The 14,180-nt window shown below is 47.4% G+C and overlaps 1 protein-coding gene across 3 annotated transcripts in view; it reads left to right on the top strand.

Annotated features, from left to right (window-relative positions):
- Positions 1-8,020, top strand: part of MAP3K9 (mitogen-activated protein kinase kinase kinase 9) — an 86,531-nt gene extending 78,511 nt beyond the window's left edge. For all 3 annotated transcript variants that reach the window (XM_031001861.3, XM_031001860.3, XM_055362215.2), the window contains one exon: positions 1-8,020. This exon is cut by the window's left edge and continues 308 nt beyond it. In XM_031001861.3, the coding sequence (XP_030857721.1) occupies positions 1-177 (177 nt within the window). In that variant the 3' untranslated portion in view covers positions 178-8,020.
- Positions 8,021-14,180: the final 6,160 nt, after the last annotated feature.

The following is a 14,180-nucleotide window of genomic DNA, read 5'->3' as shown; positions in this document are numbered from 1 at the left end:
CCTGGACTTCCAGCCCTGCTCCCGTTCCAGGCAGGGCCGCTGCCCCCGACTGAGCGGACGCTCCTGGACCTGGATGCAGAGGGGCAGAGTCAGGACAGCACCGTGCCGCTGTGCAGAGCAGAACTGAACACGCACAGGCCTGCCCCTTATGAGATCCAGCAGGAGTTCTGGTCTTAGCACGAAAAGGATTGGGGTGGGCAAGGGGGACAGCCGGCGGAGATGAGGGGAGCTGGCGGGCACAGCCCTTTCTCAGGGTTGGACCCCCTGAGATCCAGCCCTACTTCTTGCACTGATAATGCACTTTGAAGATGGAAGGGATGGAAACAGGGCCACTTCAGAGAGTCTCCTGCCCTGCAGGGCCTTTCTACCCGTGTCCACTGGAGGGGCTGTGGCCATCAGTTCTGGCTGTGTAGGGGAGGGAGGGGTGCATGCATGTCCCCCACCCTCCACAGTCTTCCTTGCCTTTAGAGTGACCCTGCAGAGTCACTCAGCCAAATCTGTCTGCTGCTCCCTCTCCTCAGCCAGTTGGGTGTGCGCAGAGCTGTCATGGAGTCCCTTTGTCAGCCCCGAGTTCAGCTTCCCAAACACCAGTGTTGGATATTCTGTGACTGATTTTGGTCCTCTTCCGCTGTCCCCCAACACCCAGGAATGGGAATCTGGCTTGGTTTGAGATAGGAGCTTTTCTGTGTCCTAAGCCCTTTCATGCTAGCGGGAAGACTGAAAGCAGGGTGGCCCAGTGTGGGGTCATAGGGCTTGATAGACCTGGCACTGCCTATCTGCACTTCCAGGTGCCCCACCTATTTATCTGAGCCCACAGGTGGAAAGGGGAACTGCCTCAGTGAGAACAGGGGGACGGGGATGTTAGGAAAAATACAGTAAAGTTGCAGTGAAGAGGTTCATGAAGTATGTCCTTGTTCTTTTTGGAAACTCTCGGCAAAGGGCAAACCAGCAACTACTGAGGGTACCCATCTAGCTACTTGGGGTCAGGACCTCGTCAGACCAGGTTCGGATACAATCATCTGCTCATCCCAGGAATAGTTTCTTGGGGGACTCACTCACTGGTGCCAGTTCTAAGTCAGAGACAAAATTCCACTGTCTGTTCCTTTTGTTGTCTGAACTTTATGTGTTACTCCCTTCCTTTGGTCTTCACTCTAATCCGTGGAGTTTGTGGGCTTTTGGTTATGTTTGGTTAGTAGATATCACCGCAATGCCCTAGAACAGCTATGAAGCAGAATACCATATGGCCACCTGGACATTGGGGCTTGGGAATTCACTCTCAACTGGGCCATCCATGTTGTGATGCCCTTGAAGTAAAATGGAGCCAGCAGGAGTACCTTCTGTAAATGCATGTGGCAAAGTGCTATTTATAGGGTGCCCAGGGAGCCGCTGATGTACAATAACCTTGAGGTCCCCCATACCGAAAACTGACCAAGGCCTGTGCACAGGTAGCCCCTCATGCTGGGCTCTGGACCATGAGCTGAGTAGGAAGGATGGCAGAGGCCAACGCTGACCTTCCTGGAAGTTGTTTCCTTAACTTGAATGTTGAGCTTCCTCTAAAGCTTTCTCATGTATGTCTTCTCCATGCCACTACTCTGAGGCCTCCTGTGTTATGTGTGAACAGTTGTCTTTATGTGGGAATGACGACTTGATTGGGAGTAGAGTCTCAAGGTCATTCCCCTCTTCCCTCAAGACTCTCTGAATGCTGCTCCACTGTCTTTTGTCTTGGAGGTCACTCAGCAGGTTCCTTGCATTTGCTGCCTGGATGTGCAGCTGGCAACAGTGATGAATTGGTCACTGCTCTTTCTCTATAACTGGGATAGATGTCCTGCCTTGGGGTCACTAAAGGGGTGACCTTGTTCCTTGCTTTATGAGCCCATTAGCACTTTGGTTCAAGGGGCCCACCAAGTCTTGGACGGGAAGGCGCTACTGGTTTTATTGCCCAAGGTTTTGTTATTGCTTATCTTCTGTGTCCTTCTCTTTGTTCAGTGAAGCCAACATGTAAGATACTGTTTTTGTCCCCATTCCCCTACTCCTGAGCTAGGAGGAAAAAATGTGAATCTTACCAGCAGTTCCAGCCAACCAAGTGATTCTTCTTCATTCTTGATGGGGAGAAGTACATACAAAGTTTGTTCCGACAGGGTGCGGTGGCTCACACCTGTAATCCCAGCGCTTTGGGAGGCAGAGGCAGGTGGATCACCTGAGGTCGGGAGTTCGAGACCAGCCTGACCAACATGGAGATATCCTGTCTCTACTAAAAATACAAAAAAATTAGCCAGGCATGGTGGCACGTGCCTGTAATCCCAGCTACTCGCAAGGCTGAGGCAGGAGAATCGCTTGAACCTGGGAGGCGGAGGTTGCAGTGAGCCAAGATTGCGCCATTGCACTCCAGCCTGGGCAACAAGAGCGAAACTCTGTCTCCAAAAAAAAAAAAAAAAAAAAAAAATCTGTTCTGTGGCCTCCTTCCCCCGGGCCCTCCATAACCTCAGGCTAAACCATGAACACATCTGTATATCCTTGGCTCCACTAAATGGCCCTCTTGTGGCCCTCCAAACCATGCTGCCTATACACAGTGCTCTGTGGTATGAAGCAGAGATTTTTCCTTTGCTCATTTTTAACTTTTGCCATTGTGGTAGGTTGCAGCCATCTTTCTAGATGTAGTGTAACTGATGTAGTGTAACTGAATGATGGTCACCTGCCATTGAGAGGTTGAGTGCCATCCTTACTTGTCCACTGTGGGGAAAGATAAAGCAAGCCTGGGTCTTTGCTAAGGAAATAATTGTACCTCAAAGAAGCAAAAGCAGGGCTATCCAAAGGTGCTACTGTGAGCATCCATGAAGAAGGAACAGTTACCATCTCTCAACTCCTACACACCTGGTCTCTGATGGGCCCCTGACTGCTGCACTCTCTCAGTGGGGCAAGGTTGGAGATGGGCTAAGGATCTGTATAGTAGTAGCAGGTCTCAGTGGCTTTCTATTGGCTCAGGTTCCCTTGTTCTGTGGTCCTGGTCGGGAACAGGCCCTGGAGCTGTGGATGAAGCCACTTGAGTGGCAGTAGCCGGCCCCCCTTTCCTCTGCCTTCCCTTTGCACAAAGACACATTCCTTCTGCTCTTGGCAGGTGCTAACTTCATGGAAGATGGTAATAGGAACAGATACTGCTCTCTGCCCCTGCTTCTTGGATTCTTCAGCTCCTACCGCTGATTCGGATTATCCCCTTTTGACCCACTTGGGGATCCAGACTGCTGCCAGGAGGCTGAGTAGATACCTCAGTTATCTGTATGTTATTTCTGAGAGGCTTTGGCGGATCCTCTTCACTTGGCATCCTGTGGCATCCCTAGGGTCTGGTGGTAACAGTAATAGCAACAATGATATCTTACATTTGGACAACTCAGAATAGTGCTAACTTTTCCTCCTGACCTTTGCAAAATGACATCATTTTCCTTGTACATTTGATACCCTTGCTAGTAGAGAAGGGGAAATGCTCAAAGATGAAAATTCAAGTGAAGAGAAATGAAAAAGTGGCTTGGACTAATTGCTGAGTGAGGCCACTGGGTTCAGAACTGAACAGGTTGGCTGCATTCCCCATTCTGCTTTTGCTGTGTGGCCATAGGCTTGTCTCTCTAGCCCCTCTGAGATTTCCTTCCTTTAAAAGCAATCATCACATGCTTTCCTCTCAAGGGAGTTGGGTGTATGTATCAGAGAAGGTCAGTGAAACACCATAGCTCCTCGCCAGCTCCTAGAGGAAGCTACTTTCATCTATACAGGATGAATCGCTGAAGTTGAGAGTGTGGCTCTCATCACCTTTGCCTTGAGGGAACTTGCCTTTTCTTTCGTCCTTTGGCTTCTGGAAGAGGAGTGATTTGGAGGTGGTTGAGCATGACTAATGGGGGCCGTGGTCAGGCCCATGCCCTTCTGCTGCATTTATATAGCACCTGGTGTTGACAAGCGTTCTTTCCTAATTCCCCCACTTGACTTGTCTGACGCTGTCTGCCAATGTCATCCTCACCATTTGTGTCTTACAGAGAAGGAAATAGGAGAGGGAGGTTGTGTCTTACAGAGAAGGAAATGAGAGAGGGAGGTTGGTAGCAACATCAGAGTGACAGTTGGCTGTCTCTCATTTCTTGGGGTCATCAGTCTGATTTGTTTAGAGCCTGGAATCATCCCAGTTCCTGGAAGAATCTTTGGAAAAGGGTCCCCTTTCTCTTGGGACATGTGTCATGGTCACTAAGCCCCCTTTCCCTCAGGCTACTGTTGCTCAGGACACAATGAGATACCCCAAGGACATCTAGACCTGACTTTTCATGAACTCTCTTGCCTCTGTGGTCCCCACATTGGAGACCTCCCTCCCTCCTCCTTACCTTGTGTGAAGGAGACACCTCCCGAGCAATCCTAACTCATCCAGCTCGCTTTTAACAAAGCAAAGAGCAGAGGGCACTGAAGACTGGATGGCTGTGAATGGCACACCTTGGGGTTGAAACCGTGTTGGCAGGAACCTGGTGATAAAAGCTGCCTACTTCCTGGGTGTGTGAATTTGCACATATCTTTTCCCCTCACTGGACTTCAGAAGCCTACTGTGAACTGGGGACGATGCTATCTACTTTCCCTCCTGAAGCCCTTCTAACTTTCACATGTATGGTCCTGGAGCCGTGAGTCCTGCGCAGAAACTGCAGCCTTGCCAGATTGCTTCCCTTGGTGCAGAAAAGTGTGCGTGTGTATGAAACATATGTACGGTTTTACGTCAAAAACAGTCGAATATCAGCTATTTCATATGGTTCACCCTAATGTACCTGCCTCTCTCTTTGGCTTTAGGTCTGAGAATGACTTGTCTTTGTCAAGGTATACTATTGTTAGAAACGCATTACCAAATGCATCTCCTCTGTCGGATCAGCATATTCCTAGATTAGGAATTCAAATTAATGAAAATTCACATGTGAAAGGAAAATCCATTGCTATTTCTGGAGAGGACCTCAGTCCTGGGCTTTTCCCTGGCATTGCTACCTGGGTGGGCGCTTACCACTCAGGTGCTGATGTTGGAAGGCAGGAGGAGGAAGCTGAAATCCTGCCGATTAAGGCTAACTAACAGGGCTTAGGTGCCTAATTATCATGACTCAGCCCGGGACTTATGGTTAGCCGTGCAGGCCAGGTGAGTCTCTTATGGACTTCCTCTCAGACTGCTCTTTCTCATTTTGTCCTGATGAGATATTGACAGTCATGTCCACCCGCTTCCTCATCCATTTCCCGTCTTGGGCCCTGGAAGTACGGGGGCCTCTGTAGGCTGCCTAGGGAGCCCTGGCTTTGCTCTTCATGTTGGGCTCACTCCATGATCAGGAGCCAGTAGGGCTGGTCCTTCCTGATTCTTACTGTCTGTGGTTCCCCATCCCCTACAGGGAGCCTGCTTTGGGCCTTGAGCTGGATAGAGAGAAGAGCTTTGGGGCCCAGCTGGTTATAGGAGCTGAGCTTTTCCACACCTCTCTTTGTTAACCCTTGGAAACAGACCTGCCTTTCACCTGACCCATCTTCCTACCTGTCTGGTCTGACCTGCCCTCTTTGAAAGCACTCATCACCTAGTTTTACTAGGCTGATTGGCAGATGTGGACATGATAGGTGTCTATCAAGATAGGTGTCTAACTAGTTAGGTGTCTCAGGATTGGACAGCAGAATACCATTCCAGGGGTGCACAGACAGGCCTCTCCTACCGGAACATGAGGGATAGACGTCTGGGCATTCTGAACCCAGAGGTCAGAGCAGTCACAAGCGGAGCCCTGGGGAGCGAGGGCCCCAGGGACATGGTGTTCCTTGCCCTGCGCTCACTGAAGTCCAAGGCCAGGTTTCAGAAGTAGTATGCTGCCCGTTCCTGAGATCCTTCACACCTGGACACCAACCCAGACAAAGCCTGACTTAAAATTTTGATACTGTATTTATCATGGAATTTTTCAATAACTCTGATTTTTAAAAAATACTGCATTGCAATATGATTTACCTTGATTACTGAGGTTCTTTTTTTTTGGCACCCCCTTAAATTTTAACCCAAGGTGAGGGCCTCACTCCACTCTAGACCCAGCCCTGCCTGCCCCTCACCTGGACCTGTGAGAGGGGCTTAGGTACCACTGTGAAATACGTTTTAAATTTTTACTTGCCCTTCCCCTCAGCTCCTGAGTGAGGCAGCGGCTCTCTGGGGGTGCTCGCATTTAAATAGGAGTGTGTAGGCTTACAGCAATGAAACATCTAGGAGCTTTTAACTTTGGATCTACACCTGGGTGTGACATTTCCTTGGTGTTCTCTGGCTGCCTTTCCGGCTCTGCAACCCTGAGGGCACTTGTGTGTGTGTGTGTTCCCTGGAGAAGGGAAGTGATTATGGCAGAGAGGCTCCTTTAGATTCTCCTCTTAAACCTCTTTGGAACGTGTTTGAATTCCAGAAGTGAATGAACTTCATTCATTCTCTCGTCCAGATTTCAGAAGGGACTAAAGTGAATGGAGGCTTTTTCACTCCCTGGCATGCCAAGAGCCACATTCCCTAGCTCTGTGCCTGCACAGTGAGTCTTCAGAATTTGGCCCATCACACCCTCTGCTAGTATCGTTTCCACCACCCTCCTCATCCTCTGTCATCTTTATTTCATTCTCATCGTTTATCTCTACCTCCAGTTCAGATGCCATGCTGGCTGTCGCTCTTTTCTTCATCACCATCAGAGTGAGGCAAAGATGTATCCTGGCCTAGTTATAAAGACGAATAATACATGATAAGAAATCATTAATTTTTTTCCACGTGGGGGGCGGTGCTGTCCTAATGATTCATATATATATAATTTTTGACTCCTTACAATAATTCTGGGATGTGGGTATTACCCCCATTTAAGAATGTGGAAACCAAGGCTCTGATGGCTGTGTAATTTGCCCAGGGTCACACAGCTAGGAAGCAAGTTGCTGATCTGCTTGGTTCCAAAGTCACCTCTCTTTTTCCTCTGAGCACATTTCTAAGCCACTACTTAGAAGCTCTTGAGATAAAGTTGGCCTAGCTCAGGTCCACCGAGGTTTTGAGATTGCCCTTTGCCCAAGGAGGAGTTGTGTCCTTGGCTCACCTGTCATCTGCCTGTGACTGGACTTGAACCCTCGCACGTCTCAGCTGACATCCTTGATGCTGCTGGCTGCCTTCCTCTCCCTGTTTCCTCTCCATGACTCCAGGAGTTTGAAGCACACAGGAGCTGGACATGTCAATTCTGTAGCTCTTCTCCCAATACCACTGAAGGCCGTGAGCCTCTCTCCTGTTTCCAGCCTGCAGGTGCCCTTTTGCTGCTCTTCATTCCAGCTTCTCCTCACTTTTCTCTCAGTCTCTTGAGCTTGGAAGCCTTACTGTAGCTTGTGTCTCCTCCCTGGGCGCTTGAGGTCAGGCTTTTGCCTTTTTGTCACATTGAGCCACATGCCTTTGATACACAGTTGTAGCAAAGAAGGGAGGTGATGAACTTGCTCACTTTCTTTTCTGATTTCCCTCCCTACTCATCCACAACCACTCCCCACCGAAACCCAGATATCTTATAGTCTAAGGCTTGTAGAGGATTAAGGAAAGGAATTGGAGATGGGTTTTACTTAGTTCACAGAAAAGCTTTCTTTGGGATTTTTCCTCCCCCTTAGGGCTTTTAAGTCTAGGTGAAGTGAAAGTTCACATATGTGTTTGTTTGGTTCCTCTGTAATTAGCTACTAGTTTTTATCCCTAGACCTTCTCTGCTCCAATGTCTTGTTCATGTGTCCTGACCCCGTGTCCTTGAATTCCCACTTTGCTTTGGGATTTAAGTTATTGTATGTTGTCAACAATATTTAAAGATGAAAAAGTCCTGAAGGAAACTTATCAGGTTCTTTCCTTTGGCTTTTTTTTTTTTTCTTTCGAGGTACTGTAAATTGTTAACTAGGGATGCCAAGCAGGCTTGGTTCAATGGCTAAACCTCTTATTGTATTACAGTGTAATGCTGATCTCAGCCTGGTCTCAATGCCAGAGCACACAGAGACTTGAATAAAACTGTTATAACGATTACCTCTGGTTTGTTGTGGTTCTTTGTAAACTCATCCTTTCCCCCTTTTTTTTCTTTTTTTTTGAGATGGAGTTTTGCTCTTGTTTCCCAGGCTGGAGTGCAGTGGTGTGATCTCAGCTCACCGCAACCTCCACCTCCCGGGTTCCAGCAGTTCTCCTGCCTCAGCCTCTCAAGTAGCTGGGATTACAGGCGCCCACCACCATGCCCACCTAATTTTTTGTATTTTCAGTAGAGACGGGGTTTCATCATGTTGGTCAGGCTGGTCTTGATCTCCTGACCTCAGGTGATCCACCCACCTTGGCCTCCCAAAGTGCTGGGATTACAGACGTGAACCACCACACCCGGCCTCTTTTTACTTTTTAATTAAACTGAAGGCCATGAGTCTCTCTCCTCTGTTTCCAGCCTGCAGGTGCTCAAGTAACTGAGCTGTTTCCAGGGAGTTTTCATATGTAGGAAAGAAAGAACTGGAGAAAGACGGAAATGCCGTAGAAAAGAGGAGGTGGGTGAGAAGCTTCTCTGAGGGTCTAGGAGCCTCCAACAGGACCATGGGAGCCTTTGTGAATGATGGTGCTGAACGGTGCAGTCTCTGCTCACAGTTGATTTTCACACAGCTCGTGGATTTTGGCTTTCAGAGCCATTTGTGAATATGTGCTGTCTCCTACTCCCTACAACTAACCATGCTGACATTCCTGGTGAAGTTGTGAATGGAGCTAAGAGGACAAACAGATGGAGTTATAGACATGTGAATAGGATTTGCCGGCTGTGAGTCAGAGATTCCTTGTAGCTCTGATGCTCTTAATTTCACTCGTGAGCTGTGTGACCCTGGCAAGTCACTTAACCTCTCTGGGCCTCTTCTGGAGCAAGCTGATCACAAAGCAGCCTTTGTGCTCTCACTTTCCATGATTTTATGTTAGGTGGGGATGAGGATAAAAGCAGACAGGATGAATCTTGTTTGAGGCCATTCTTCACTGCTTGAATCCTCTATTTCATCACTCAGCTACATGTGGAAGAAAACGACTTCTGAACTTAAATATTCAGACACCCTCGTGTGAATGCTGTAACCTTTCATTTCTCTCTGACCTCTGCTCTTTTCTCTGACACCTGGGGAGGGGTGACTCCGAGGTGGGGTTCTGTGCTGGATGCTTGGATTGTGAGGGCAAAGCTGACATTTTGCTGAGCCTTGAGGTTAGTTTGACCAGGATCCGGATAACCTTTGTAAAGCCAACTGGGCAAAAATGAAAAATTAACCAATCTCCTTGCTGGTGCCATATGGAACGGTGCCATACTATTTTTGTTTTGTTGAGACAGAGTCTCGCTCTGTCACCCAGGCTGGAGTGCAGTGGTGCCATCTCAGCTCACTGCAGCCTCCGCCTCCTGGGTTCAAGTGATTCTCATGCCTCAGCCTCCCCAGTAGCTGGGATTACAGGCACACGTCACCATGCCCAGCTAATTTAGTATTTTTAGTAGAGATGGGGTTTCGCCATGTTGGTTAGGCTGGTCTCAAACTTCTGATCTCAGGTGATCCCCCCACCTCGGCCTCCCAAAGTGCTGGGATTTCAGACATGAGCCAGGTCACCCGGCCAGGCACCATATACTGTTAACATGTATACAAATTGCTGCATGTTTCTGGAAAGCAGCTTGGCCATATGGTATTAAAAACTACAACACAGGCCTAGTAATTCTGTTACTACTCTATAGTAATAAAAACTAGTTTAATGTGTCAACTGTTGCACTAAGACCTGACCTATGTTATCTCATTTACAATATTTCAACATCTTTAAGAGTACATCCATTATTATCTCCATTTTACATTGAGGAAAGTGAGGGCCAGAGGGTTGAGTAACATGCCCAAGACCACACAACTGGCAAATAGTGGAGCTGGGACTTGTCTGATTCTGGCATCTGCGTTTGTATCATAAGATTGAGTTGGGGCCTGGCGCGGTGGCTCACACCTGTAATCCCAGCACTTTGGGAGGCCAAGGCGGGTGAATCACGTGAGGTCTGGAGTTTGAGACCAGTCTGACCAACATGGTGAAACCCTGTTTCTACTAAAATTACAAAATTAGCCGGGTGTAATGGCACATGCCTATAATCCCAGCTACTTGGGAGGCTGAGGCAGGAGAATCGCTTGAACCTGGGAGGCAGAGGTTGCGGTGAGCCGAGATCGCGCCATTGCACTCCAGCCTGGGCAACAAGAGCGAAACTCCTGTCTCAAAAGAAAACAAACAAAAAAAAACAAACAAAAAAAGATTGAGTTGGATGCAGACAAAGATTTACAAGTCATCCCAATGTTATTTACAGGATCATTCAAGAGACTACAAAAGACCCAAATAAGAATGCAGGTCTTCTGCCAGCCTCTTCCTCACCCAACAACATGGAATCTGATATAGTGAGAGCAAGAAGGCTCTCTTTACAAACTAGAAAACTGTCTAAATGCCTGACAACAGGAGGTTGCTTAAAGTCTGCTTCTTTTCAAGGCATTTATTGAGTACCTTCCTGTGCTAGGTACCATCTGGACACTAGAGATTTGCAGCTTCTTTAGCCAGGTTCTCAAAGACTATATTGTCTGGTGGGAAAGACCAAAATATGAAGAAATCTGTTTAATATAATGTAGTCAGCGCCATGATGGGGTGCTAAAGGAGCACTGTGGGCTGGGTTTAGCCTGAGCTGGGGCTTCACCTCATGGAGGAGACAGAACCTGAGCTGAGTCGTAAAGAATAAAAGATGCCAAGGTGGGAGATGGTGAGATGCTCCCTCTCCTCTCAGGCAGCACAATTCTGTGTCCACCTTTTTAAAAAAGTGAAACTTGTAATGCCTCACCCTGGGTTCCTAGCGCTGATTTTATCATGGACCATGTGAGATATTTTGTGGCCATTAGATTATTCATGAATAGGTTATTCATGAAGCTAAATTTTTCATGAATAATTAAGAAAATGTGAAAATGCTCATGATAAGCTAAATGGTAGGATATAAAAAATTTCAAAAGCAATTGGATCCCTATTATATACAGAAAATATATTTACATTTAAAAAAATACACACCTGATAGGCTCAGGAAAAAGACTGGGAGAAAGTCAGCTATCTTTGTGGGGAGGTATCATAGATGGTTTAAAAATGTTCTTTTGGAATTTATTAAACTTTAAAAAGAATATATGTTACTTTTCTATTCAGCAAAACAATGGCAAATAAAATAGTTTGAGGATGCTTTCCCATGCTAACCAGGTTCCTTTGCAGGTGTTCCAGAGGCCACTGGCTTCAGGGTTGTTCCCTGCCCTAAGCAGTATAACGAGGTGATTCCAGAAGCCCTGCTTATGGAAGGTAGAACTGGGGCCAACTTCCTGGTCCCCCTCACCCCTTTCTTCATCCCTTCCCTCCAGTGGAGAGATGGTGCTGGAATGGTAAGCACCTGCAGACTGCTAGCAGAATCCAGTGAGGGCACATGTACAGAGAACATTCTAAGAAGGAGGTGCTGTGGGGGTTTCCTAGGGGCACAGCTGGTTAGGGATGTCAGGTCCTGCACAGGCAAATAGCACGTTCCTACAACACAAGTACACACCCCTCTGTGAAAGGAGCTGCGCCAGGCCTGCGTCCACCACACCCTGTTTATGTGCCTATGGAATGTAGTTCATTCAAGGCTGGGGCTGGTGTCCTAATCCTCTGAGCCCTTGGTCCCCACCCGATCTAGTCCAACTAGCTCAAGCTGGAGAACATGTTTTGGCATAAGGGGGTGGGGTGGAGATGAGGGTGGGGGTCTGCCACTGTGTCCCCTCCTCCTCTCAGTCATTGGTCACACTGCTGCTATCCAACCAGGAGAGCCTGTTGTGGGGTCTCAGTGGGAGGCACTGGACACTTCTTTGTGACGTAAGGACAATGGGGAGGCTTGAGAAAGATCAGCCTAGGAAATGTGCTCATGGAACACAGGTTGGATCACGCCACACCCAATGTCTGCAGGAAAGGATCCACATTCTTGAGCACGGCCTTAAGGACCCCACCCAATCTGACCTGAGTCTACCTTCCCAAATGCCCATCACAATTTCCCTGCCTCCAGTCCTTCCCCATCCCTAAGACTCAACACTTCTCTGCTTCCTGAAACACTTGATTTTCCAGGAATGGAGGCCTCCTGCTTGAAAGAGTATTATCTTCTTTACGAACTGACTTTCTGGCTATCTACCTAGGTGTCTAAGAAGACTGCAACCTGTAAGTGGTCACCGTGGGTGCCGTGGCTCATGCCTGTAATCCCAGCACTTTGGGAGGCAGAGGCGGGTGGATCACCTGAGGTCAGGAGTTCAAGAACAGCCTCGCAAACGTGGTGAAACCCTGTCTCTATTAAAAATACCAAAAAAAAAAAAAAAATTAGCTGGGTGTGGTGGCATGTGCCTGTAGTCCCAGCTACTCTGGAGGCTGAGGCAGAAGAATTGCTCAAACGCGGGAGGCAGAGGTTGCAGTGAGCCGAGATGGCACCACTGCACTGCAGCCTGGGTGATACAGTGAGATTCCATCTAAAAAAAAAAATAAATAAGTGGTCAAATGTGAGGGAGAGAGACAAGGCAAGATGGGAAAGAGAAGAAAGAAATAGAGATCAGATTTCATCCCCTAGAAGATGATAGTCTCCCTGGTGAGACTGAACACGCTAGGATGCAGTGGAGAAGTGTACCAAGCACCACGGGACACCTGTAGATGGAGGGACATCCTGAGGGCCATGGCTAGTGTGGAGTGGCCCGATAACGTAGCACCTATTCCCACCTAGTTCTATACTTTACCCCACCTGAAAAGAAAAGACTCATCCCTCCAATCCTCTGACAAATGGTTATCGAGGGATGACTCTGGTCCCAGTTGCAGTGTGACTCGCAAATTCCAGTTCCATGTGGGACCAGACAGGTCAATGAGTGAGGCGCTCTTATGACAGGAAGATGCAGTGGGGAATGGTGCTGTAAGGAAAGGCATTCCCCATCTAAAAGCATGTCCTTAACTAATGCTCAAACACATCATCTCTGTGTTTTAAAACCCCTGAGGGTGAATGGGACAGAAAATGACTGCCACTTTTTTGGAATTTGCCATCTAGTGGGAAAATCAGCTTACCCAACAATTAAGGCACTGTGATAATCTATATTTCAATATCTATCTGTTAATGTCTATCTCTGTCTCTATATCTGTATTTCCTATATGGAGAGAGGGAGCGAGATAGGCACAAATAGGCAGACAAGAGGTGAGAAGTGATGTCCCAGTTGAGACCTGGAAGATGACTAAGACTTAAATAGTCCTGGGAGTGGTGTTAATGGGGAAGCCAGGTGTTGGGAGCAGCTGTGTGAAGGGGATTGGATTTTATCCTCTGCCAGCTCACTTATCTTAAATTCCTTATCTCACAGAGCACTTTGTTCTTGCAGCCTTTTCTTTGTGATAAGCACTAGTGTTAGGCGATAACTGGTAGGGAAAAAAAGATTAATTTTTACATAGGTCGAGATGAAGAGGGTGCTTCCAGCTGGGTTTTGCCTGTGCTATTTAGTTTGCCCTGGAGTGAGGAAAAAAATGTGTCTCTCAGGACACATTCTATGCAGAATCAGAAAAGGAAATGGAAAATAACATGTGGGGTGAGAGGTTTAGGAGATAAATTTCAGGCATAGGGGATCTTTTCTATGCTCCTATCTCTGAGCAAATGATATTAAAGTCAGAATATAACAGCCCCTCCCTCCTTCCTCCTACAACCCATCTTGGGAGTTTTGTCCCAGTAATGTAACAGTTTTCAATGTTTGGCCCGTCGATCCCTGGAGATAGGTGAGGTCAAAACTATTTTCACAATAACACTAAACTGTTGTTTATCTTTTTCACTGTGTTGACATTTGCACCGAAAAGCACGGCAGGTCAAACTCCTGGCATCTTGGGACGGGCAGAGACGGCAAATGGGACAGCACTCGTTGTATTCTCCATCACCAGGCGCTTGAAGTAATGGGAATGCCAGTTTCACTTAAGAATGCCCTTGATAAAGCAATAGCTACTTAGTAACATTACTATGTTAATTAAATCCTGACTCTTGCTTAAGTATATCTTTTTAACATTCTCTGAGATGAAATGTGAAGTCACGTCGTCACATCAAGTATTTCTGCTGTGTATTGAACTACAAGCTTGCCTGGAGGAAAAGCACATATGTGATTGAGTTGTGAGCTGA

Source organism: Gorilla gorilla, chromosome 15 (assembly GCF_029281585.2).
Source record: "Gorilla gorilla gorilla isolate KB3781 chromosome 15, NHGRI_mGorGor1-v2.1_pri, whole genome shotgun sequence".
NCBI classification, from domain to species: Eukaryota; Metazoa; Chordata; class Mammalia; order Primates; family Hominidae; genus Gorilla; species Gorilla gorilla.
Note: the sequence above shows the minus strand (reverse complement) of the source record. Positions and strands in the feature narration are given on the sequence as shown.